At 37.2% G+C, this 27,629-nt stretch overlaps 3 protein-coding genes across 12 annotated transcripts; 2 read left to right on the top strand and 1 right to left on the bottom strand.

Annotated features, from left to right (window-relative positions):
* The first annotated feature begins 50 nt into the window (after positions 1-50).
* Positions 51-6,548, top strand: LOC110749353 (calcium-dependent protein kinase 20-like). The gene is made up of 7 exons (XM_021949480.2): positions 51-1,696; positions 3,327-3,470; positions 3,571-3,723; positions 4,439-4,554; positions 4,961-5,128; positions 5,808-6,032; positions 6,119-6,548. The coding sequence occupies exons 1-7, from the start codon at positions 778-780 to the stop codon at positions 6,212-6,214; spliced, it is 1,821 nt and encodes a 606-aa protein (XP_021805172.1). The 5' UTR covers positions 51-777; the 3' UTR covers positions 6,215-6,548.
* Positions 6,549-13,005: 6,457 nt separating this feature from the next.
* On the top strand, positions 13,006-20,015 carry ABCG22 (ABC-2 type transporter family protein). Of its 9 annotated transcripts, none has more exons than XM_021948854.2 (11): positions 13,007-13,146; positions 13,825-14,215; positions 15,949-16,019; positions 16,691-16,926; positions 17,155-17,310; positions 17,412-17,595; positions 17,807-18,118; positions 18,363-18,650; positions 18,795-19,079; positions 19,204-19,311; positions 19,439-20,015. In XM_021948854.2, the coding sequence occupies exons 2-11, from the start codon at positions 13,831-13,833 to the stop codon at positions 19,658-19,660; spliced, it is 2,247 nt and encodes a 748-aa protein (XP_021804546.1). In that variant the 5' UTR covers positions 13,007-13,146; positions 13,825-13,830; the 3' UTR covers positions 19,661-20,015. The 9 variants fall into 9 exon arrangements, with proteins under 9 accessions (XP_088112220.1, XP_021804546.1, XP_021804254.1 ...); XM_021948562.2 differs by having other exon boundaries at positions 15,946-16,019; XM_021948787.2 differs by having other exon boundaries at positions 13,146-13,230; positions 15,946-16,019.
* CRTISO (carotenoid isomerase) lies at positions 18,843-26,263 on the bottom strand. Of its 2 annotated transcripts, XM_021949174.2 has the most exons (13): positions 25,328-26,262; positions 24,055-24,261; positions 23,845-23,944; positions 23,174-23,256; positions 22,985-23,041; positions 22,757-22,909; positions 22,571-22,649; positions 22,294-22,442; positions 22,048-22,182; positions 21,806-21,919; positions 21,175-21,285; positions 20,973-21,081; positions 18,843-20,488 (listed from the first exon to the last, which is right to left on the bottom strand). In XM_021949174.2, exons 1-13 carry the CDS (start codon positions 26,096-26,098, stop codon positions 20,415-20,417), a joined length of 2,142 nt encoding a protein of 713 aa, XP_021804866.1. In that variant the 5' UTR covers positions 26,099-26,262; the 3' UTR covers positions 18,843-20,414. The 2 variants fall into 2 exon arrangements, with proteins under 2 accessions (XP_021804866.1, XP_088112222.1); XM_088256096.1 differs by having other exon boundaries at positions 22,757-23,041; positions 25,328-26,263.
* Between the last annotated feature and the right edge of the window lie 1,366 nt (positions 26,264-27,629).

Below are 27,629 nucleotides of genomic sequence, written 5' to 3'. Positions count from 1 at the left end.
ATATAATTCAAATATAATAATTAATGGATTATGCCGTTAGTCTGTTATGTGGCATGAGCTTAACACGTAATTATGGATTTGTAGCGTCGATCACGATCTCTCTCTCTCTCCTTCTCTACATGCAGAACGTGGATATGGCGTCCCTTCAATTTTCGAAAATTAACCAAAACTTCAGAGTCACAGCATTTGATTCCTTTCAATTGCTTCTCATTCTTCTTCACGACTCTACTACCCGCTCTCAATAGCTTCATTTCCCGCACTTTCCATCTAATTTTTTTTTCCAATTTCCAATTTTAGGGTTTTCATTTTCTGGAGAAATTTTTGTTCTCATCATTTGAATATTGTTTTTTTTTGTGTGTACATTTTTGGGGCAACAATTCAATTTCTTGAATTTCGTTTATTGTAATTTGTCGAAATTTCGATTTTCTGGAAGAAATTTTGATTCAATTTATTCACAGTTGATTTTTGAGATATATCTCGAAATTTGGGCGTTTCTATACGTTTTCGGATGCAATGTTTTAATTTTTGCCATTGAATTTGTGGGAAAAATTGAATTTTGGGGTGCTTTTGTGGGAATTTGAACAGAACAGGGTGCAATTGGGATTTCCTAACATATGCTGTTGGGCGCAAAGAATCGAGCTAGGTTTTGTTCAGGTCCCTGATCTGACCGCAGAGGTAGGGACTTGATTGGATTGTTCTTTGTAGTTAATGGGATTCAAGAAGATTGATTTGGATGTTGAAGTTCATAGAGGGAGCTGAGATTGGTATTTTTGTTTGATGGGGAACACATGTGTAGGACCAAATCTTGGTGGTGGGTTTTTGCAATCTTTTACTGCTGCGGTTTGGCGAAACCGGCCACCAGAGGACAGGCTTCCTCCTCCTAAATCTAAGGAAGAAAACAGTAGTAAAAATGGCCCAAATTCAAATCATGATTCATCTAAAGGTTCTGAATCTGATGCTCCTAAAGCTCCTCCTGATCAGGCTCCTAAAGCCATTGAGGCTCCCCAAAACCCAGTTCAAAGCACACCGCCTGAAACTGTGAAAATTAATGATGATCCACCTCAAAAGGCAGAACCTGAAAAACCCAATAAGCCAGAGGTGAAGGAGGAGGTGAGTAAGCCCCCTGATGCTGAGAAACAGAAGAAACCTGCTCACATGAAGAGGATTTCGAGCGTCGGGCTGCAAGTCGAATCGGTGTTAGGAAGGAAGACTGGCAATATAAAGGATGTTTATAGTTTGGGACGGAAGCTTGGGCAAGGGCAATTTGGGACAACGTTTCTTTGTGTAGAGAAGGAAACCAATAAAGAGTTTGCTTGCAAGTCAATTGCAAAGAGGAAATTGACGACACAGGAGGATGTGGAGGATGTTAGGAGGGAAATTCAGATAATGCATCACTTGGCAGGTCACCCCAATGTGATACAAATAATCGGTGCTTATGAGGATGCTGTGGCGGTTCATGTTGTGATGGAACTTTGTGCAGGTGGGGAGCTTTTTGATAGGATTATACAAAGGGGGCATTATACAGAGAGAAAGGCAGCCAGGCTTGCAAGGGTTATAGTTGGTGTTCTCGAAGCATGCCATTCTTTAGGTGTCATGCATCGGGACTTGAAGCCAGAGAATTTTCTATTTGTCAATCAGGATGAGGAAGCACCACTTAAGACAATAGATTTTGGGCTCTCGGTGTTCTTTAGGCCAGGTATGATGCCATATTCGTGGAAGATAGAGTTATATTCGTCTATGGAATCCATATGGAAAAAATTGGATGCAAATTTTGTTGCTCGACCCTATTGTCATAAATATGTGAAAGAGATATATGCTTTGGCCTCATACTACAGCTGGTATTTGGTTGTGGTAGAATTCACTTACTATTTCTTCCATTTTATCTTGTTTGTTTACTTTGATAAGTGCAAGGTTCTTGATTTTATACTTCTACAGTGGTTATGTGGAGTAGGCTCTACCATGTTTCTCTTATGATTGCTTCTGAAGTGATCTGAAGAATTAAATGTAAGGATCTATGTTCTTAAAGTAAAAATCTGTTGACCATAAGTGCGAAGATATTTGGCACATATATAAGCAACCAATCTTTATCCAAGATGAGAATGGAAAACAGAGGTGTGTGGATGGGAATGTACTGGGAGAGGTAAGAGTGTTAAAGGTCGTGGCAGGGTAGATATCATATGTTAAGAGTTGGGGTGTGTGTCGTTGGAGAAGGAGGCGGACGAGTGATGTAACTGCTAAGAGATGAAACAGTGGATGGCTTTGTATAATATTATGGTATGATAATGAGCAAAATCATTGTTGAAGCTCAAAAGACGAAGGATTTGGTATTGCTTGATGTGAAATTGATTCTAGTGTGTATTTCAGGGGTTTATTCTTTCGGTAGAACTTAGCTTTCCCTTTTCTTCCTTTTTTAAGTCTTGGTTTAAAATTTCAAGAACTGGCAGGTTTATTCGATTTGGGTTGGTTGCTTCTACATGTAGCCTATACCGCACTTTGTAAGATTACTGGAGACAAAGGTTGCCCTCCCCTTAAAGATTCATCACCAAATGTCAAGTCTACGCATGTGTAACAGCCATTTTGGGGATTTTTGTGGCTAACCTTTAGGTGCTTTTGTAATGCTATGATGTTTTCTCAGGTTTTAAGCATTTGCTGCGTCTTTCCAAAATCTGTAGTATTTGAATATTCATGGCCAAAAAAAAGTTTTCAAATATAGAAGAAATAGAAAATAATGATAGGTAACGCTTATGCTTATAAGGTTAGCTGAACTATGATAGCTGGATTGGACGGAGAAATCCCATTTGTTTATTTTCCTTTGGTATATGATTTTCTGGCTCATTTCATTATTAATTTAACGTGTATATGGCTTGTGTACATGGTGTGCTACCACTAAACCAAACTGTTGCTTGTGTAAATGGGTTGCAGCCGTTTCTGGCTCATTTATAAAAAGTCGTGCCCACATGCTAAGTGAAGACCACAGAGGGATGTAATCCTAATACACTAACTATTCTAAAGAGAGTTCTTTAGAATAGGGATATAGTTTGTGATTTAATCTTCGAATATCGTTAAGTGATTGATAACCATGCCAAATGCCATTATTGTTTCCTATTCAAATGATTCATTCCCATGCCTCATATATGGCTGCTGCAAGTCAGTATGTTTAAACTTTAAAGTTTCCAGTCATTCTCTTTTGTAAATTTTATATTTTCCTAAAGTCAGCAACATGTCTAACTGTTACTTTTTCTCATTGGAACTTATTCAACGTAGTTAACATTGCTAGCCTGAATTCTGTCCATGTCTAAATTGTAACAAAAAACCCATCCTCCCAGGAGAAACATTTACTGATGTTGTTGGGAGCCCGTATTACGTGGCTCCAGAAGTACTACGAAAGCTTTATGGTCAAGAATGTGATGTTTGGAGTGCTGGCGTGATCATTTATATCTTACTCAGTGGAGTGCCCCCATTCTGGGATGGTGAGAATATCATGGCTTTGATGTATTGAATATTCATTGAAATTTTATCCATATGAGAATTACATCTAATTTCTAGTTTGCTTATGATGTCCTGGATCAGAAACGGAGCAAGGTATATTTGAGCAGGTTTTGAAAGGCGAACTTGATTTCATATCAGAACCATGGCCCAGCATATCAGAAAGTGCTAAGGATTTGGTTCGGAGAATGCTTGTGAGGGACCCAAAAAAGCGGCTAACGGCCCATGAAGTTCTTTGTGAGTAAAATTTCTCTGCACGTTGGACTTCTTGTTGCAACCTAAAAGTTTCATTTGATCATGTCATTAGGGATAACGGACAAGTGTTTCTTATTTAACTGGGTGGTGCAATATTAATTGTGAACAGTTCAAAATTTCATTTACCAAGGTGATAAGTGATTGAGAAATAGACTACCTGAGAATGATCAAATATAGGGATGGATTCTCCATTGTAAATGTAACCCAATCAACATAAGCGGAAGCATTAGTTAACCTAAGTGGTTTCTCTTCTTAAACATCTCATAGAACATAATCAAGGACTTGAAAAGGCAGATCACGAGATGCAGTTTATTGAAGATATTTCTCAATATTTCTTTTTCATTGTAAGAGGTAATTTTTTCAGAAGTATCTATTAGTCCAATCATTACATGATAATATGAAAGTGTAAACATAGTTAGCCTCACAATTGGTTTTTTGGAAATTTACTTGGCCTTGTTGTTTGCATATTATGCCTTTAGCGCCTTTTATGATTTATGTTAAGAGGGTGTTTGCAACTTGGTTTTTGCTATGTCAAGTAAAATTTCTTCGTAATCAATAGTAGATAACTGGATACATAATTGAAGGTGGCAAATGCTTATCTAATTCTGTTCAAACTTTTCGACCTTAGCATGTTCTCAGCATTTCTTCTATCATGAATCGTAGTGTTGCATTAAGTAGCACTTTTTTCCTCGTGCAGGCCACCCTTGGGTTCAGGTAGATGGTGTTGCTCCTGATAAACCTCTTGATTCTGCTGTCTTAACTCGCTTGAAGCAATTCTCGGCCATGAACAAACTCAAGAAAATGGCCATAAGAGTGAGTATCATCCTTAAATTTTACAACATTAAAAGATGTTAAGGTCAGGTTTGGATGGTTAGGGTATTGTCATTCAATTTTTCTGTAACAGTATTGATTCATTCTAGTGTGTTGCATTACAAAGTACAAGCACACAAGGATGTCATGTGTCTGACATGTTATAGTTGTTACAAAGCTATTTGTTATGCAATGCGATAGTTACTATATCTATATAAGCTCTTCTCAGAGTATTTTTTTGTAAGTGACGAATCTTGGTCTGGTTGCCTAGACTTTGTTGATAATTGGAAAGCAGAAGCAAACAAGTTTGATACCACTGCTGGCAGTCTAATCATTTCCTGCCTGAAGATTTTTGTGATATCTTGTTCTGTATTTGGGTATGACTTGCCCATCTTTGTTTGTTTTGTAGGTCATTGCAGAAAGCCTCTCTGAAGAGGAAATTGCAGGCCTGAGAGAAATGTTCAAGATGATAGACACAGATAATAGTGGGCATATCAGCCTTGAGGAACTGAAGACTGGCTTGGAAAGAGTGGGTGCTGATCTCAAGGATTCTGAAATCAGTTGGTTAATGCAAGCGGTAAGTGCTAGGTTTGGACACAGAACTTTTTGTAGTCGTGTAGCAAACATGCTCTGTTTATAAGAGTTTTTATAGCCAAAAATACAAGTTGCCTTGTGTGCCGAGAGCAAGCCTTTCAGTCTACATAGCTATTTTTTTTTTCCATTTCTTTTCGGATTTTTAAATTTTTAGTTCTACTTAAATAAATGAGGCCAATACGGGTTGAATTCAGGAGACTGGGTGAGTTGGATTAGGTTGATCAATTAGATTACAGAGTTCGTGTAATATTTAAAGTTATGTGCAAAGTTATCTTAATGAAGGAAAGCAATAAGACGATTATTGTTAAATAAGAATTCTGTAAGACTTAGCAAGCTTCGTATGGAGGGGTTTTAGCACTCTATGAACAATAAGAAGGTTTAAGTATAGAAACAGTAGAGCGTGGGAGAGAGAAATTGGGGTTTCAATTACTATATTATCCCTAGTTTAAATTTATTGCTTGTTTAATATAAGAGAGGCATAATTGATACTTCTGTGTTCCAATTGATGGAGGAGTTTTCTTAACAGTTGGTATATTCAGCCAGGTGAATTGCAAGATGACCTGGCTGAATATTTCCCATGTGTCTAGGCTTGTAAGCAAATTAATTAGCAATTTTCTGTTTCTCGATTGATGAAGGATTTCCTTTTCTTATAAAAATTTCAGGCGGATATAGACAACAGTGGTACCATAGACTACGGTGAATTCATAGCAGCAATGCTCCACCTAAACAAGGTCCAGAAGGAGGATCACCTGTATGCAGCATTCTCGTACTTCGACAAAGATGGAAGCGGGTACATCACTCGGGATGAGCTGCAACAGGCCTGTGAGAAGTTTGGATTAGAAGATGTTCAGTTAGACGACATCATACGAGAAGTTGACCAGGATAATGTAATTGACTCCCCTGCTCAATTTTCACCTCTTGCGGGTACAAAATTGTTCACAGAAGTTTCGAACTGATTTATTCTCTTTTTCAGGACGGGCACATTGATTATAACGAGTTTGTCGCCATGATGCAAGACACCGGTTTCGGCAAGGGATTGCAAAGTAACATGAGTAGAAAGGTAGGGTGAGTCTCCGATTCTCAGGAAGCCATCAAGCATAAGAAAAAAAGAATCAACGGCACAGTCTATGTAGTCAATATGTACTAATATTTGCTCCTTCATAAAAAAGGGAATTAAGAGAACTAGAGATGCATACTGTTGTAGAGATCAGCCAGCAGGTTTCAGGGGGTGTGTGAGAGAGAGAGAGAGAGTTAGTGCCCTGTTCTTTCTTTTCTTCTAGTGCTCTCATTTTGTATTTACCATTTAGTTTTCTGTTCACTATTTCTTTTTCACTTTGGAATTGACTGTAGCATGCCACTTATTTTTTGAAGTTATTTGTAATTGAATCCATTTTTCTCTTGTACTTGTCTTTTTATCATCTATTTTTGATACGTAATTAAAGGACGTCCATGCGTTTAGAAGCTTGAATTTATGGTTCAGATTTCTGATTTTGACAAGGTTCCCTAACCTACTTTATATGTTCTATATAATTAAATTTCCAGATGACAAACAGATAGGTACTTACTGTTTGATCGTTTTCGGAGGTTATGCATAACAGATGTACAAAATTTTTTGCAGAGAAAACGACGGAGGTAGCATGTAGTCATATAAACCAAATACGCTAAACTAATTTGATGGATGTGGGTAGCTCACTTTGCATTGTATTTTAATGATCTCAACCGTCAATCTTTGGAGTATTTTCTTAAAATTTGACTTCATGAAAGATACGCATACAAAACGGAAGACCACTTAACCATTTGATTAAGTTATCATATCTTAATGTCTTTATGATTTACAATTTCTCCAACTCTTTACAAGAAAAAAATTGTAATCGAAAAACTTTAGAGATTTACGGCTCGAATCACTGTTATATAATGCGTAATGCACTTTACAAGATCTGGTGTAAAAGTGAATTTGGTTTTGGTTATAAATGCACCTCATATATATGTACATATCATATGTCTGTATGTGAGTGGTACGTACGTACTGTCAAAGTGCAAAATGTCCATATCCGTCATCGTTGATTGATAGGGCCTAGAGAGAGAAAGAGAGAGAGAGAGAGAGCACATACTGAAACTGAACCATCAAATTTGTCTAATATGCACCAGCTGCTTGCCATTAAATTTAAATTATTGCTGTTAGGTTGTCCACAGTACTCAAAATGGAACCACACGTGATGTCAACACAGTGATCATACAGACAAGGGATATGCGCTTCACATCGAGTCTTAAGAGATGATCACTTGAATTCCATCGGTTAGATAGGGTTTTAGTGGGAAATTAATGCATGTTTTTGATACAAAGTGACAATGAAGGAGGAGGGATTCGAACATAGCCTCGGATACAAGAATAACTGCTATATATTAACCGCTTAAGCTATAAGTTTCTTGTATCGAAAAATATATATAAATAACAGATAGCAAAGAAGTTTTCTTTTAAGTTGATGATGGATCCGAGGTTTTCCTTTAATTTCCAAGAAGAAAAAAAAGGCAACCTAGTATACTTTCCCTTTTCTTTTTATTTTCATAATTTGGTTTCAGCAATGGCTCGAAGCACATGATATTTGACCTACCACAAACCATCTTTTTCCATTGCATATACAGCTTTTGATGAACTTTCTAAAAACTGTATATCACACACACACACACCAACTTTTAATTCATCCTTCACTTTCAAGCCCTCTTTCTTATGGGATGAAAACGAGAGAGAGAAGAAGAAGAAGAAGAAGAAGAAAATAAGAAAAAAGTTGTGAGTCCCACCAATGACACCTTTTCCTGCTGTCAATTTCACCTTTGCATTATTCGGACCACTTCCTTTTTTCTTTGTAGAAATATTTTCTCATTGAAATTAAAACAGAAAGAAACAGCCTGTGTTGGATTGGATGAAGGTGTCCCATACAGCCTTTTCCCCGATTGCTCTCTCACAATCAAAATCCTCGAGGACACCATGCATATGATGTTTGTACGTTCATTTTGGTTTTTGTATTTTATGCGACAAAAGTCAAATAAGTCATCAACTTCATTTATTTTTTAACTTTTTTCTATGTTAATATAAAGTACGTACTACTTGGTACTCTCCAAGTGGGTCTTTCATTTTAAATAGTAGGGTATAGAACTATTGGAAAAAAAATTATAGTAGTACCAAACTCTTATTTACGGTGCAGGTGCACGCAAACGAATCTTACTTGTTAGAAATAAATGTGATTTAAAGTTAATCCAAATTTAAATAAATAACCGAGTCACTTGACAAACAAAACCAAGGGAATAAATTTGTCTATTTCAAGATCCCATTTTTTATTATAAATATTTATAAAGCATTCCTTTTGACATCGGCTCCGATTCTTTAATTATGGGATTTCATTTCAAGCATATATATATATATATATGCATACTCAATAATATTGTTGTAGTAGCTATATATATAGGGAAGGTGGAGTTAGCTCAAACTTCAAATTTAGGTCTATCAATCAAGCCCTTTATTGCTCAAAGGTGTTTTTTTAAGTGGGAATCTTTCATTCACAACAAAAGTTTTGTGTCACCATAGCTGGACTTCTGCCATCTGTTCTTCTTAGTGGGAGGCTGCAACAAGTGATGTGAAAACCACTTTTTTTTTGTTTTTTTGGTCCTTGTAATGGATCTAAGTGGTGCATGCTGAATCTTGAGTTTGATTTTGCTACGATGCCTTTATTAAATAATCAGAAACCAAATAGGCATCACTACCCTAGTGCCATAGCCACTTCCAATTCACTCATTGCTGCTGATGCATGTTGCCCAATCCACCATTTTCTTCCACTAGGGTTTAGGGCCTTCCACTTCTACTAAATAATTGAGATTATACTTTTTAGGTGCATAAATACTTTACCCTTTCTTCATCCCCAAAATACAAAGCTTCTTTTGCACTTTTAACATTTGACTTTCTACATCAGTTGTATATGCGAGCTGTAAATTAAAATATTTTAAGTTTGAATATTCACAAACGGAAATGTATATTCTCGAATTATCTTGATATTAGTGATTCACGAGTTATGATAAGTACCTATAATTTTTCTTAAAATTTTGTGCGTGATAAGATAAGAAGACGGAACGAGAAGATAAGAAGAAAGAAAATTCCTAATCTGTATTACTTTTTGCCGTTTTCATCTTTTGCCCATCCAATTCCTTTTGTGCTGGCTTCCTTCCACAGAAAGGTTCTCCAACTTTTAAAGCTTTTGTGTTTGTGTGTGGTCTGCAAATTGAATTTCATAATTCCTCCACCTGCTTTGCACTTGGTTGTGCAATGCACATGCATGAAGGGACCAAAAAGGAGCCAAAAAGATTGAGTCACAATGCTATCAGCTGCGTGATCTTGAGAACCACGTGTAAACACCACAGGGGATCGAGCCATTTGATTTGCCTACGTGTCATGGCATTTGTGGTGCTGGACTCACAGCCACTGAGGCATCAAGTCAAGTTGGACCGTATGTGGCTGGGCGATTGCTGACCCTACACGTGGAAACCGCGTGATAGCTTCAGCTTGTATTAATAACAACTGTTGCCACTGGTACAAATAATATGCTGGCTAAGATCCTCTCAGGACACTCGACCTCACCTCAGACTGACTGCCTAATCCCTTGCAGTCACATCTTTGTCACGTGCCTTTCCCTCAGTTGGACGGCACCGCCTCTGAGATTTGGAGGGAGAAAAGTTTTCAACAGATTTCTTTGTTTTTGCTTGTTTGTTTTTATTTTGAAAAAAAAAAAAAAGAAGAGAAAATTCGACAATGTATTTCGTTATGGATAACAATTATTATTTTTATTTACTTATACCGGATAACAATTAGTTTTAGGGTATGTTTGGTACACGTTAATGTTATAACATGTGCAATTAATTATTAATAAATATTAGACTCTAACACCACGTGACAGTGTGATCGACCTAAAAAATTTATCCTAAACTCACAATTAGAATTTCTTGGATCAACATATGATTAATTAACATAAATTCTAACGAGCAACACAATTCAATTAGTCTACAATCTTATTCAGTCTATTTGAATATGACCTAAACTCCACCATGCATAGTCTTCAACGTTCTTGCCTCCATTCCAGTGTCTTTGGAAACCCTAACAACAACAGAAAGCAACACACGCAAACAACACATGAACCTTAAAAGTAGCATTGATGTATAGTTCCTACGTTGCATGGACACAAATACGGCGACATGGATACGCAATACCGGGACATGGAAAAACAGCAAATCTCAAAAAATTAGGACACGAGGACACAATAATTAATTTTTTTTTATTATAATTATATTTGTATATATGTATTAAACAAAAACAAAATATTGATGTTCATACTCCAATTTCACAATAACATATATAGTGAAATTCATGCTTTTCAAGCTTTTCAAATATAGTTTATTAATTTTATATGAATTATAATTGAATTAACACATTAGTTGACCATGAGTATGAGTTGATTCATATCCAAAGAGTGTCTTGATCGTGTATGGAGAGTGTGTTAATCATGAACACGGCTTTGACTGTTGAACACGGATATTCGAGAAGTGTCTGAGTGAGTGTCAGACACTCTGACACTTGGGCATAATAAAGTGTCCATTCAACATAGATGAAAACTACAAATAATATGACGAAAACGTTGTAGAAAGGAAAATCGTTTTCTTTATTTGGAGCTAAATAAAGGGGTATCCTTGAGGATGGGAACCAGCTGGTTAATCATTCTTAGGAGCGTTAACAATAGGGTGCCACGAGGCAGGATTTGGTGGAGCCATCGAATTCGAGGGTTACCTACCATGGAACAACCACCGCAGCTCCTCCTTCATCATCCTTATCATCAGGAACCACCAAAATTGTCCTTTTGGCTTTTGGGGCCACTTTTTGTCCGAACCCTAGCTATTTCTGGATACCTATCACCTGCCAAATGGTCCATCAACCCATCCCTTCACCCCTAAATTACTACTCTACCCTTCCACTCCTTTTCTTTTTAGGTTTGCCCTTCAGTATTTGCTCTAATTTGACATGTATTTTATATTTCATGAAAAAATCATAATAATTTATCAAGATATATAAAAAACAGCTAGCAGGATAAGGCATTATCCCTTTGCCCAACATGCCAAAAATAATTTCGACGATGCTTCAGACTACAGTTCCCTCTGGATTGCTCTAAAATTTATATGAATTTGGCCAAACGCACCCCAGCCAGCCACAGAGAAAATTCAAGGATTTTGAGTGACCAAATTGCATTCATGAAAATACCAACATATATAGCACCAAAAAGAGACTTTTTGTCATTCATCTGTCGATGTTTAAATAGTTTTTGGTTTAGTTCATGGGTTAATTATAAAGAACACGCTCTTTTGCACGTAATTTAAGTTATTAAAAACGTTCATCTCCGCAACAAAAACCTTGCATATTTGATTTCCTCATATTCCCACTATCGCTGTGTCTGTGTGAATGAATGCAATTTATGGCAGCGACTTTGGAAAGAGAGTATCTATTTTTCCTTTCATTCATTTTGTTTTTCGCTCAACATAGCACGAACCAGTTTCTCACTGCATGCCAATGGATATAAACGGCAAAATCTGTTTTGCTCTTTCCTCATATAACGGAGAAAAACTAAGTCTAGTATCCTTGAAAGGTCAAAGAAAGTGGGAGGGTGGCACAGAGAAAGGAAACTTCAAATCCAAATTACGTGCAATAAGGTGCCAATAAGAGTCAAAGCACGACTAAATATACAAAATGATCGCGGGAATTATCGTCCGTACCTAAATCTATCATTCGTCATGTCAAAGTGATGTTGTTATGGATTCATTTAATTTAGAAAACTTGTACACTAAACGTCATAGAATTTCTTGCTTATGAGGTACACTAAATAATTTTTCAACAACATCAAGTACATTAAGGTCTCTTTAAATAGACACCATAATTTACAAATAAATTATCGAGCCTCTAGGTTACAACACGGAGGCATGTCGTCGTAACGTTGCGAATCAACCCAAATTTAAACACGTGTGTGATTATTAATATCTAAATCTTAAACTCTAAAGTTAGACTTAGTTTAGCTTAACTTACTATATAAATGATTGAATATATGTTATAATATAGGTGTATTTGAAAGCATACGCTAAAGCACAAGATAATCTTTATTTTTAGGGAGATTCACTATTATACTGAAATTAATTCCAATATTATATATATTATATTGAGAAGGAAAAATAATTAATGTGGACCGTTTGGGAGCAAAATACCAAAAGAAATTAATTGGTGCCCTGTTTAAAGGGTAATCTAAGACCAAACCAAGACCTCATGTTACAGAGACACGTAGGCCCTCCAACAAAGCAAACAAAATTCATGGTCTTTGTCTGCATTGGGCTACTTGATTAGGCGGCATATGATCCATCCAAATGAGGTTAAACATCATCAATGTCAAAAGTTACTTAATTGATCGCTCATACCAACTCATCACCAATTTTGATTTCATACAGAAACAAAATCTCCAAAATTCCACCATTAACAGCAACACCAAATCGTCCTAACACGTGTACGACAGTGATTTGCATCATGGATGCACTCGATGGAGTTATACGAGTAATGATTGAGATTGCTCCGTTTATTAACGAATCGTGTCTCTCGTAGACTTGACTTGTACCATTTATCTCAAGTTAAAAATATCAACTAACCTGTCATTATCAATTTCTTATTTCCTGTGAATGCATAAGGTTTATAGTATTTAGACCCAAATAAAAACACTACGAAATCAATATAATATAATAAGGTTTGAGTGAAGTTGTTATCACACGGTTTTAGGATAGTTACATGTGTTTTGTAAATAATTGGGGAACTACAAGGGTATTTTGGTAACTTCACATTCCCTCTTGATTGGGCTTTGCTCTCTATAAAGAGAAGGGGAGGATGCACCCACAAGTTGAAAGATCATGCATCATACCTCTCAAAACACCAAAGGTAGCTCTCTCTCTCTCTCTCTCTCTCTCTCTCTCTCTCTCTCTCTCCTCCTATCTACTCCATGCTCATATAACTAAGAATAAGGTATGGATATATTGGGAGTTTTTTCTTTCTTTCTTTCTTCCTACCTTCTAATCATATTGTTTTGGACTTTTCAACATTTTCATTTCATTTCTTTCCTCTCTCTTACTACTATATGCTAATTAGTATATCATGATGCAACCCCAACTATCATTTCTTTCCACTAATTACATTATGATTTCATCATTTTTCTCTTTTAAGCTTGCTTTGCAACTTAATTTCTCAAGTTTTCTTCTGCTAATTATAAGGAATGAGGACATTGTTGAAGTATAGAAGAAGATTAATGAGGTTTCTGTCCATATTTTTCTAGTGAACTCCCAAAAAGTTTTCTCTCTTCCCATTTCTAACAAGATGACATTATTAATGCTCCTACCTTAAAGCTCCCATTTTGTGGTGTGGGTTCCCTTGCAACTTTACACCATACAATCTTTTGTTAGCACTATATACCTACCTCACCAAAAAGATGTTTCCACACCAAGCCTTGTAATTTTCTCATCACATTCATTTTCCAAAGATAGTAAAACATTATGAATTAATTATCACATTCTTGCAAATGAGTTTAATTAACTTGTACAATTTTTTTTTCTTTCCCTCTAGTGAAAGATGGAGAAATTACCAACCTCATCCGTGCTGGCAAGGACCAAGTCCGATCAACTAGTGGAAACCATGGCGGCCGCGTTCAAGTCACCTCCACCAGGCGAAGCCATTGTGGGGTCAGCAGACGGCAGCAGCACCCTATCGAGGAAGTCTAGCCGGCGCATGATGGCTGCGTCACCCGGGCGTGGTAGCGGCAGTGTTGGCAGAAACACACACATTAGGAAGTCTAGGAGCGCCCAAATGAAGCTGGACCTGGATGAGCTCAGCAGTGGCGCTGCTCTAAGCCGAGCCTCCAGCGCCAGCTTGGGGTTCTCATTCTCCTTCACCGGCTTCACTGTGCCAGCGGATGACATCGCCGACTCAAAGCCTTTTAGCGACGACGATGATATCCGTAAGTAGTATTTCATGCAAATGCTTAATTAGTGACTTAATGCATGTGCTCTTCACCCATAAGCATATAATTAAAAATTAAAAACTATAAATTAGGAAATTAAATTTGTCCCACTGCAAGAGCTAAAATACAAAGGCCAGATCGAATTAAACATTTTTATTTATTTCACTTTTGAGTATGTATGCACATGTTCTTGCTTTTGGTATATTTTTTTTTCTCTTTTTTTTTGTCCTTGTTAAATTTATTTTATTTTGTCGTTATTGTTGTTGTCTTTGTTTTTGTTTTGATGATGCATGTTACTTCCACTCTCCCTCCCAACTAGCCTTTGTTTCCCAACATGTGCTGCCATTCAAATAGTAAGAGAGGTTTTTTTTTTAAAATTATGTAATTAATTTAAATCAATTTTAATTCTTTTGGGTTTTTAAGAAACTGAATTAATTAAAAAAAATTAATTTAAGATGTTTTTTTTGGGTCCTTTTGCTCTTTGAGTGGCAGTTTTGGTAAAATAAGGGGAAGAGAGTGAAGCTTTTGAGTAAATGATTGTTGTGGTGTCCAATTGGTAGCCAGAGAGAAAAAGGCCAAATACAGTTTCCAACTATTTGGTAGAAATAATCCAATCAGATTCTTAGGAACTGCCAAATGACTTTTAAAAAGAGAACAGTGCTTTACAATGACATGGAAACGTGAAGATGGTTAGGGATTGGGCCCCAACTGCTCCCAGAAAAGGAGATAACATTTGGCTTACTTACAGCCATTGATTATGAAATATGAAAGGGAAAAGAGCAAATACTAATCTAACATTTAAGAAGAAGTTTGAAAGGAAGCGAAAGAACTCGCTAGTATAGTGACTTGGATTAATTGTTCTTTTTAAAAAGGTTTTGGGTTCGAATTCTAATATTCGTGTAGTGTGTGTGGTTTTTAATATACAGATTCCCGTTTCAATTATACATTTGGTGTTCGGGACCCTTGTTAGCAGAGAATTAGTACAACTAGAACAGAACAGTGGTGTAGCGGTGAGGCATGTTTAATTTTTCCACTTACGATACCATAAAATTTAGAGCACAGGCATTCCCTTCTTTTTTATTGGCCATCTTTTTCATGTCTGGTTTTTTTAACCTGTGATGTTTTGCTTCACATCGTTCTCCTAATCACCACACTGTGCATTCCTTGACAAATGTGACACCAGAAGAAAACTAAGTCGTCTGTGGGTCCCCATTTTGAGAGAAATTGTGGGTCCCGAATGGTTAAATGAGAGAGTAGGTCCTCTCCAAATCCCTTTTGTGCTGGGTTAATTGGGCCTGATTGGTGGTCATCAAAAGTTTACATTTTATTTTTCAACAGTGGACCAGAGTACACCTATATTAGACTTTTGGTCTGATGAGATTGCATCAAATTTAATATGGAAAAATTTGACATGTATGTGGAAGGAAAAAAAAAATCTAAATTAAATACCATGTCTTAATCAAGTTGACCTTTAACTATAGTTTGAGAGTTGTTCTTGAGTATGAGGTCAGAAATGAAGGGTGGATAGATTGCTAGATAAAAAGTTGTTTTTGCACCTTATTAATATTTACTTGATTTTAAGAAAAAGACATGCTTTCAAGCATAAAGAATTCTTGCTGCATAAGCATAGTTGTTTTTCTTTCTTTGAATGCCTTAATTTTCAGCTGCTAATAGTGAAATAATAATATAATAACAGAGAACTATGTATGATTCATTGCATAATGCAGCAGAAGATCTTGAAGCTGGCACCAGCAGGAAGCCGAAATTCCAAACAGAACCTACTCTGCCAATTTATCTCAAGGTTTTTCTCCCTTCCAAGTAGTTACACAAGTTATACAAGTTACAAGTTGCCATGTTTGCCATGTATGATTTTCTTCTCCCTCTTCCGGAAAACCATTGCAATTTGCAACTGCATCTACCGGTGTACGTTCAAAACCTGTACATGTTCAAATCGTGGTGCTCGAATTGATGTGATACTTACTATCTATTTGGACAGGCAAGGGTGGAGAATGATCTAACACACATCAAGGGCGATCCATAGAACATGGCTAGCAATATAAGCATGGTCAGGTTCAGTCTTGTACAGAGTTTCATTCTATATGACTTGTACGTACAAGACTTGCCCTTCTTTCCAGCCAAAAGGTGCTACATGTTCATATAAATAAACTCACATAAACTGTTTTTAGGGTCCTAGAAGAAGTAAAGAAATCATGGGTTTTAAACCCTACAGAAATAGTTTAGAGACCTGCATATTGAGCCACGCAGGTTTTTAGCCCTCAGTAAGGGCTTAAACAATCCCAAATAGGAACACCAAAAGCATCAAAGGAAAGAAGGGTATGGACAGTCTGACATAATCTTCCCGAAAAGTAATTATCTTTCTACATTGCAATAAGTTTGATATATTACTGCAAGTAACTAGTTGACAGTCTTAATTACTGATGAAGGCTAAATCTTGTTCTGGTTTTGTTTCAGTTCACAGATGTGACATACAAGATCATTCTCAAAGGAATGACGACAACTGAAGAGAAGGATATCTTGAATGGGATTACCGGTTCGGTGCACCCGGGAGAAGTTTTGGCCCTGATGGGACCATCTGGAAGTGGAAAGACCACCCTCCTTAATCTGCTTGGAGGCAGGGCAGTTCAAGCCAATGTCACTGGTTCCATTACTTACAATGACCAGACATACTCCAAGTTCCTAAAAAGCAGGTACGAATCTGAAACTAAAATTTTATCACTGTAATAAAAAATATTATATGGACAGAGATTATAGGCATGGAGGCTTCTTTAGTTATTCTTTTGGCAATCAAAATGGTTTTCCATTAAAAACCTGCTTGATTGAAGCAGAGTACATGGTTTCTTTTTCTCCTTCAGATTCCAAAGTATAATATATATTTATGCATGTGTGCAACAAAATTGACACGAAGCGTATGGCAGGATAGGGTTCGTTACGCAGGACGATGTTCTATTTCCTCACCTTACAGTGAAAGAGACATTAACATATGCAGCCCTCCTTCGCCTGTCAAAGACATTGACAAAAGAGCAGAAGGAAAAACGAGCTCTAGATGTCATTTATGAGCTAGGCTTAGAAAGGTAAGTTCTCCCTCTACTGCTGCCATTGGACTTATAAGCATTGTCATCACTGATCTTACTAGATTAAAAAGCTAACTAGCAAAAATTCTCGATATGCACAGGTGCCAAGACACTATGATTGGTGGCTCCTTTGTCCGCGGGGTATCAGGTGGAGAGAGGAAGAGAGTTTGCATTGGCAATGAGATCATAATTAACCCTTCCCTTCTGTTTCTGGATGAACCAACCTCTGGCTTGGATTCTACGACTGCACTGAGAATCGTTCAGATGTTACAAGACATAGCAGAGGTATGTACTTCGGTTTTGACATACAGATTCGGTATAGCAATTAGTTTTATAGTTGCAAGGCAATGCAGAGCTGCTTTTAGTTTCTCCAAATTCTGAGGAAATACCAATTATTTTCATTCGAAAAAGTTAAACGTCAACTTTATTAGTATATTTTTCAGAAGCAGCTAATAATTGAATTGAGAAATAAGTAGTAAGATTCTTTATATGGCAGGCTGGCAAAACAGTGGTGACAACAATCCACCAGCCATCGAGTAGACTTTTCCACAAATTTGACAAGTTGATCCTTCTTGGGAAGGGAAGCTTGCTTTACTTTGGGAAAGCATCAGAAGCAATGGTTTATTTCTCATCCATAGGATGTTCCCCACTTATTGCCATGAACCCGGCAGAGTTCTTGCTAGACCTTGCAAACGGAAACATAAACGACGTTTCTGTACCATCAGAGTTAGAGGATAAAGTGCAAATGGGAAATTCAGAAGCAGCTGATACAAGAAATGGAAAGCCATCTCCAGCAGTTGTGCATGAGGTATATTCTGATTGATTTCTTAAATTTCTAAGAGAGGAGCTCGAAAGAGAAAATTATCTTCCACATATATATCAACAATGTGCATATGTCAGGAATAATTACTCCCAAGTATAAAGTTCACAAATAAGATAGGGCTACATAATACTTATTGATCATTGCAACTTACTTGTCCTACAAGAAAAATCTGTCTGATTTCGGACTGCATCATCAAACGCACTAATCTGATGTGTCTATTTGAAAGCAGTATCTTGTGGAGGCCTACGAGACACGAGTTGCAGATGAGGAGAAGAAGAAGATTATGGTTCCTCTTCCCCTTGATGAAGAACTGAAGTTGAAGGTGTCGATTTCAAAACGTGAATGGGGAGGAAGCTGGTGGGAACAATTTTCCATCTTGTTTTGTAGAGGAATTAAAGAACGAAGGCATGACTACTTCAGCTGGTTGAGAATTACCCAAGTCCTCTCCACTGCAGTTATTCTAGGCTTGCTCTGGTGGCAGTCAGATAGCAACAATCCCAAAGGCCTGGAGGATCAGGTAAATCTTTGCCTTGTCAAAGCAATAAAAGTTACAAATATCACAGAAAGGTCTTTGGGGGAAAGGTCTCAAAAGGAAACAAATTAAGAAGCAACCAGGATTTTCAACATCTGTTATTTATTTGTTTATTTTTCTTCATTGCAGGCAGGATTGCTTTTCTTCATTGCTGTCTTCTGGGGATTTTTTCCTGTCTTCACAGCAATTTTTACATTTCCTCAAGAAAGAGCCATGCTGACGAAGGAACGAGCAGCTGACATGTACAGATTAAGTGCATATTTTGTGGCTAGGACTACAAGTGATCTCCCACTAGACCTATTGCTACCGGTACTGTTCCTCGTCATTGTATATTTCATGGCAGGCTTAAGGCTGAGTGCTGACACCTTTTTCCTAAGCATGCTTATAGTTTTCCTCTGCATTGTGGCAGCGCAGGTATGCCTCTTTCCAGCTACTGGTTGATATTTTTTTTTTCTTTTTAAAAAGCTGAATATTTGACCTCTTCCAAAACACTAGGTGAAAAATACCATATTTAACTAGTTAAACGGATGCAAAACAGGGACTTGGACTAGCTATTGGAGCTACATTGATGGACTTAAAGAGGGCCACAACTCTAGCTTCTGTAACTGTCATGACATTCATGCTGGCTGGGGGGTTCTTTGTGAAAGTAAGCATGCAATCCTCGACTGAAAATTTATTTTTTGTCTACAAATTTATTTCCTAAAAGATTTCACATTTCCTATAGGATGGAAGATATATATATCTAACACAACATGTTGTTTAAAATGTTGCAGAAAGTTCCGGTGTTCATATCTTGGATTCGGTATATGTCTTTCAACTACCACACATACAGGCTTCTTCTTAAGGTGCAGTTCGAAGACATCACGCCAGCCATTAATGGGTTGAGCACAGACTGCGGTTTAACAGGAGTCGGTGCCCTTGTAGCCATGGTATTTGGATACCGGCTCTTGGCATACCTTTCTTTGCGGAGAATGAAGCTTCAAGGTGTAGCTTAAATGCGATGAAGTCTTCAAGCCTAGAATCTATTAGAAGCTATCTTTTGAAGCATGAGTTTCAAATTAACTGAGGAAAACTAGCTGAGGATCACTGATCTGGAACTTATGCATTCTTCATTCTAAGAACTTCGTAAAATTTATGTCATGTAGCAGGTAAAAAGCCAGATAGACCGGTTAGTTGTTGTGTAGCTAATTCTCTATATGGAGAAATTTAGGGTTGTTTTTGGAAAATTTTAACTCCAGGTAGCGAAAGGAATTCAGATCAAAATCTATACTTTGTATGTCAATTGTAATCGACCAGAACTCCCTATGACTTTACTTAATTCATGAATGAACCTTTTCAAATTCAGTTCTAGATGGCAAGGGTCCAAAATGAAGGCAAAATTTCTATAGATTGATTTAATGAAATTCAGTTTATGGAGTTGCCACTTATACATATGGATTTCTTGAGAAAGAAAATAAAACAATCAGCTAACAGACTTAGCGGGAAAAGGTTGTACTTTATACAGCATGGAGACCACTGTACATTTCTCTAGAGCTCATGTATAAACTTTATCCTATGAAATAAAAACTACAGAAGGCAATTCAACTGAGCCAAATTTGATAAAATGGCTAGAGCCATAAGTACCTACTTGGCGTCTATCAACATACTCCAACCTGCCGTCTATCACTGCTACCGTGCTATGTAATTAGGAAGATAATGCTTCTCCAGCCAAATTGTCAAGTTGCATTTCATATTTTCCTGTATGAAATCTCATGCTAATGTCCTTAACCATCCAAGAAGTCGAAGGAGGGCAGCATCCAATACTGGGGACTTCTTCTCAAGCCCTGTGAAAGAAATAAAAAATAAGGAAAAGAAATAAATAAGTCAACAAAAAGGCTCTAAAGAGTTCTCAACATTAAGTTCAGTTATGGATGGCTCTATTTGAACACCCTTTATTAGCTCTTCAATCCCTTTGTCCTTTATCAATATTTTTATTCCACATCTTTTATTTATTTATTCTTTCATTTCCTTTACTGAAAATTAAAAACTGCCCATTAGGACCAAACTTGGCAGCCTTTAACTAGAGAGGAGGAGGTGCCATGATGCCTCATGGTTCAGAAGGAGGAGCTGCCCATGGCGCACCTTTGTTCCATGCTTGAAGGGAAGGAGAGGGAAAGGGTGAGGTGGTGAGGAAAGGGGAGGGAAGGGGAGAGGGAATTATTTTAATTTTCTCTTCAAGGGTAAACTTACAAAAATTTAAATTGAGCAAATAAGGGGTCTAAATAGCCAACCCTTATGATTTCACATTGAATTAAGCCTCTAGAATACCTATATCAGCAGCTACTCGATGAGCACACATTACTCCTGAGAAGGATACAGCTATAACTCCTTGTCCCGGAAAGCAGCTATCACCAACACAGTAAAGACCCTCTATGGCCTGCATTATTCATCATTGCATAACTCCCCTTGTTCAGTATGCTTAAATTCAATAAATATTGAAACATCCATTTGATATTATAATTGAACTTACTGTTGTATTGAATGGCATTCCCAATAAGCCCTTAGGAGTTCTACGTGGTATTGGTCCATAAGTACCCTTGTCACGAGCCAGGTACCGCCTGTGTGTCTTTGGTGTTCCCACCTGCCATGATTGGAGAAACTTTTAATGCACATATCAAATACTGTAAACTAAAATTTGTGGAATACCAAAGTATTCACCCATAGAAGGGGGCAAAATCAGCTTCATTAAGCTCATAGAGAGAGCAGAGAGCCTAAAAAGCCAATGCCTCCAGAGGGACATTTGTTAAGATACCATCACTCTCACAAAGGAATTTTAACTCGTCAAAACCTCAATAACAATTGAATCCATTTCCATTATTTAAATTTTTTTGTTCATAGGTTGTGAACATGAGATTTATGATGGTTTGCTGCCTCCCACAGCAAGGGGCGTAATCTATTTTCACCAACTTGAGAGAGAATGGAATCATAAGCTTTTGTTATTATTTATATTTTGTACAAGATTCACAAACTTTTCCTAATTTCATCTCATCTTTTTCTCTCTGTTTCTCTCCTTTCTATGTCACAAGAGTCGCAATCTTAACACTATTTCATATATCTCAAATGCTTCACTATAGATTAGTAGTGAGAGGGTACGGTATTACCTCCTTAAAAACGATGGATGATTTTAGCCCTGGAAATAGTTTATCCTCTAATCTGCCAATGATTTCATCTGCTACAATCTCCTTCTTTGCTTCATAGTCCTTTCGAGAGAGTCCCTACATAGAAACCGCCACCTCATTAGTTATTCAAATTTCATAGATATGTACTAGGTGGGGTTAGGGAAGAGAGTGGGGGGAAGAATCAATGTCAACTATTCATTTTAACTTTGATAACAGATAGTTACCTCCCAGTCCTCTATGGAAGAGGTTGTAAATATGTGAAGTATGTGGCGTCCTTCTGGAGCCAACGATGGGTCAAGGACAGTTGGAATGCTTAAAAAGATACTTCCATAAGGCTCTTCTAACCTTGTCCAATCATCCTGAAAACAAGATGGAAGACAATGACGAACAGATGAGTGGGAATCTTCCTATTTCAACGCCCCAAATAGTTTCCAAGCAAATGATGGTACTGAAAAAGAAAAACAAAGCACCTCAAGCACAAAATGGTGGCAATCTGTATCTGGTGGCAGAACTTCAGCTTTCACCCCCATGTGAATGGAAAGAAAAGATGGGGCCTTAACATAAACTTTCTGAAAATTTTCCTCTTCTTTTGGAACATCGTCTCCTTTTAGCAGTGTCCCTAAGATAAAGTTGAAGGTAATTAGATTTCGATTGAAAGAAGTAAATATAACTGCACAACAATCAGCAGCAAATAACGATCATCCCAAAGCAAGTCCAATAAATTCTCAAACTCCTGGCCACACTAACCAAAGGTATTCCATCTAGTAGCATTTGATATTATGGTTTTGGCAAAGAATTCCCTCCCGTCTGAAAGCCTTACTCCAACCTACATGCAGACTAAAATAAAATCATCTTTTGACAAATACAAAGACTATAGCAAGACAAAGAGTTGATATCTTTGCATCACATATCCAAGACTAAATTTGAACTCACAGCTCTGCCCTGATCCACTATGATGCTGGTAACATTGGCCTTGTAAAGTATCTCACTGCCCTGGTCTACTAGACCTTTTGCTAAGGACTTTGCAATTCCGCCAACGCCACCAACAGGGTAGTTAATCCCACCATAATGCCTGTCACACATAACCTGTTGAAAACATGAATGAGGAAACAAGAGAAAAATACACAAGATAGGGCCCAAAATGCTATTTGAAAAGCTTACCATGCTTGCATTGATCATTGGTGTCTGCAAAGCCTTGACTGTACTCACAATAAAACACTGTAGATATTAACGTAAAATATCTTTATGAGATGGAGGGGAAGACCATTTGTGGACCAACAAAATTGCAAAGGAATAAATATATAAAATCATAAATAAGAACTTCAATAGGATGAAACAACTTCACCCCACCTCCGCATCTATGAAAGACAACAGCTGGGGATCCTGAATGTATTTACGAGCTATGTCCCCAGCATTTTGAGGCAAATAGTAGGCTGCAAAAGATAACACATCATGTAAGCATTTGGGAACACAGATAACATATTATGGCCGGGACCAAAAGTGCATTAATCCTCACCACGAATAATCCAAATTCAAGAAGACTATTGATACGAATAAAATAAAGATATCCAAGAAGACTAACATTATCACTTTTTTTATCTATTCAAGTAACTGCACCAGATTCTGTTGGGGACTGATATCTCAAAATTTTGAAGGTGTCAATATTGTCAACTGTATCAATGACAACAGTGCTGCAATCAATTGTTCTACATCCCCATATCGTGGAGAAAAAGCATTGTAATTGGTGGTAAAATGTCTTTTGAACATCAATAGATCTCATTATATAACTGCAACCATCAGGTCAATTAGGGATGCATCTTTTCCCTGTTTCAACTACTTTAACCAATGATTTAATCCCACGGACATCAAAGATTCATTAGTATATTATTGCCCAAAATATCCTGGGTAGAGCTGGAAAAACCAACCAAAGACTAAATATATCTTGCATGATGGCTCGAATTAAGGATTGAAGATTCATTGCAGTAAAAAAAGAAAAAGAAAACAGAAATACTAATGCTTACCAAGTGTCAAGCATTCAAGAGGCTTCTGAAAGAACTGTCCAAAAAGGTAGATTGGCTCCTCAAGTGACTTCAGTTCCAAAGAGTTCAAGGCATTGAAAATCTATCCATTTGTACACAATCTATTAATGTAAGTTTTGAATTACAAGTACTGGCAAAACCCCAAAGGAACTCCCAGTCAACTTGCAAAAGAAAAGATGAAAAAGAACAGACCTTCCAACATTCACCATAGAATTTGAGAATCCCTTCCTTTTCATGGGGAAATTTACCAGTAAGTTCTGCGATAAATTCACTGTATTCTCTGTGCACTAGGACAGAAAGATTATTGGGGAGATGATAATGGACAGTAGTCGGATCAGGTATCACCTGCATCTCACAACCCACTGCTGCCAATGCTTGGGTTATCAAATTTAGATTGCCCTGCCCATATTTGTGCCGTAAAGAGTCAATGAAGATTACCAATTCAGTGACCACATTTTATGTGAAAATATCAAGACTGAAAAAATGCAGGCTGCACTGAAACATGACATATTCGGCAGTTTAAGGCGAAAAAGAGTTCTTTATCCAATAAACGCCAACAAGATAGAAATCATGAATTAGAAAGTTAGAACCCAATGTCATTACCAAAAAGGAAAATCTCGAATTATATCAAAATATACAAAATGCATGAGATTTTACATATTTGCACACCAAACTTGCTGTAAATTTAAATGGTCTCAGACGATTGACTACTTTCCCCATTCAGACATGCCTCTGCCCTTGGACAACTCTCCTTTTCCCCCCAGAGTCGATGATCCTTAAGCTTTATATGTCACTTGTTTAGTAACTGTAGCATGCCTATGTGAAATAGTGCAATGAAGAATGTCTGCTATTACATTCTCATGCTTACAAGTTTCTATCAGGATACAATGCTCCTCATGATTCAAACTTCCAACCTCCAATGAATTTCCATGAGTTTATTACACTCCGGATCACCAATCTCAACATCATATTTGTAGGATACAATGCTCTTCATGATTCAAACTTCCACCACAGACATTAAACAACTATAACAGAAAGTCAAAATCATAGTGAAAAATAACTTTCAATAACTCAAGAAAGAGCCACCTATGATAACAACGCATATTCTACAGTCATAAAACTTTCATAAATTTGCTTCAGTTTTTGGTTTTTAGTTTTCATTTTGAGTACCATTCCACATCCCTCCCATTATCCTTCCTCCACCCTTCTTCATATCTCATTCCTCCCATGCATTTCCCCTCTATCTCTATCTCTAACAAAAAAGAAAAGAAAACTAAAACCTAAAAACGAATGGTTATCAAAGGTGCCCTTAATTAATAGCAGAGCTAAGCATTTCAGCTTCAATAGACTAGTCTTAACTTGTGGAATAATGAAGTTCTATTCAACCATTTCAACTCAACTCATATAGCTAACAACTAAAGCGCAGTGTACGTAAAGAAAAATCAAACTTTACACTAAAACTTACCTTATCGCTGAAACCAAACATCACAGAAGATCCAACATCAAAAGTATAACCATCCCTCTCATAATACCCAGAGCTCCCACCAGGAATCACATACTTCTCTAACACTAAAACCCTGGCACCCTTCACAGCCAACTGGGTAGCTGCAACCAACCCTCCAATTCCTGACCCTATAACAATGGCATCATAGTAGCTCTTACCACCACCTCCCTCTCTCTCCTCTACTTTATCTACACTCAATGTTGGACTTGACCTCACCACAAAGTTCAAATTCCTGGAATTCACCTCAGTCAACCCTAATTGCACACTACCATGTCTGCATTTACTGGAATTTGAACCTCCCAAATGACACCCTTGAATCAATTTGCTTTTGGGAACTTTGGGTCTCAGAGTGTCCAGCTCTCTGGTATTATAAAACCCTAAATTCAATCCACTGAGCTTGTAATCATTGAGAAATGAGGTTCTACCATGCCCAAAAGAGACTTTTCTATGTTTTTGGCTTCTGGGTCCGATTGTACCCAACTGCACACTATATCCATGACCAAGGAGCTGAGAATTCTGAGACCCCAATTTCAATTCACAGAGATTATGACCATTGCCCTGAGAGCCATGCTGGCTAAGAATAAGCTGAAATCTGTGTTCTTGAATTCTGGGTCTTGAAGTACCCAATTGGGTGCTGCAGTGGTGGTGACTGGGAAACTGAGAAATGTGCATGGAAGCAGAGGAAGAAGTAAATCCAAGCTCAGGCAGGGAAAGTGAGTGGGGCAAGGACATTTTTGATTTGGTAGCAAAAGCTTTGGTGGGAGAGAAGGTGATGGAGCTATTGCTATAACTCTTTTTTCTGGTTTTGTTAAGTATAATTCAATTGTGAGTAGGTTGTGATTCCACTTCAGGATTCCTCAAGAAGATGGGACAAGAGGTTTTGTTTTTTGGTAAGTAAGTGGGTGGGTCGAGTTTATTTTGCGTTTTGTTGGAATTTGGCCGTTAGAAATTTGGAATTTGGTGGGTGAGTCACTATTTCTTTTTTTTTTTCTTTTTTTTTTGGGGTAGTGGTGGTGAGTCACTATTTCTTTAAGAACACAACAACAAATATTTCCAAGGCTTTATTTTTAAAGTAAAAAAAAATTAGTACATGTTTTAACCAATTTTTTTATATCAAATCATTACAATAATTAAATACTCACATTTATCATTAAATTTATTTAATTTTGATTTTTTTTAAATACTCACACAAATCATTACAATAATTACTAAAATACAATTTCATCTTATAATATCATTGTTTAGCACACTAAGATCGAAAACAAAAACCAACTAAATTGGTTAAAATTTTCTTTAACTCTTTTCATTTGATTTAATTAACGAATTAACTTGGCATTTTGGTATTTAAATTGTGACATCTGGGTTAATGAATTGTTGGATCTTAAATTGGGCTCTTCTTAAATTGGGCTCTTCTTATGTTAGAACTGCATTTTCTTTGTGGCCTCTTTATATGCGTTTGGGGCTTAAAAACACTTTTAAACGTTTAATTATTTTTAAAATTAAGTAAAAAGTAAAACAATTCAAGTCAAAAGATACAAACAAAAATGGTGCTGAGAGTACACAAAGGCTTAAATCACTCTCCAATAAATGACCCAACAAATATGCCCTAACAAACACATATGTGGACAAGTCTAATAAAAGTCTAAAGCTAATTTGCTATGTATCTACTTCGAATTAATGTCGAAAGAGGGAAAACCGAACTTAAAACCTTAATGAACGTTTTTAGACTATTTGAACTAAAAATCTCTTTCAAATCCTCCTACAAATTGAAAGAAGATTATGTACCCTAGCAACCTCTTACATTGCATGAGAAAACTTCGACGGAAAAAAAAAACATTGCACGAGAAACTCTCTTTTAAAAAATAGAAGAGAGTATATGGGTGGGAATATGATAAGAATATGCTACTTTCTATCCTAAAATTATTTACTTCATCAATTGCAAACCCTTCAAATAATATAAAAAGAAACAAAAGAACTAATTCTATTTTGGCCTTTTTGGGGTTCCTTCCTTCGCGTGTTTGCGCGCCGGCCTACCGAATCAACGGGAAACCGTCATTTCATAGCGGGTCCCACAGTCGGGTAACCTCCAGGCTCTCGCCACCCTCGGCCATCACGGCCGTCCACGTATTACCCTACCCCATCACCACCGTCCAAAATGGACCCCACACACACATCACATGTCCACCCTACCCCCGTAAGCTGACACGTGTCCATAACGCTCCCAAATCTATAACCTCTGTTTTGTTGTCTCACAGCCCACAAA

The sequence above is a fragment of the Prunus avium genome, chromosome 7, assembly GCF_965620075.1.
Source record: "Prunus avium chromosome 7, drPruAviu1.hap1.1, whole genome shotgun sequence".
Classification (NCBI taxonomy): domain Eukaryota; kingdom Viridiplantae; phylum Streptophyta; class Magnoliopsida; order Rosales; family Rosaceae; genus Prunus; species Prunus avium.
The sequence above is the reverse complement of the archived record's forward strand: the minus strand, read 5'-3'. Positions and strand labels throughout refer to the sequence as shown.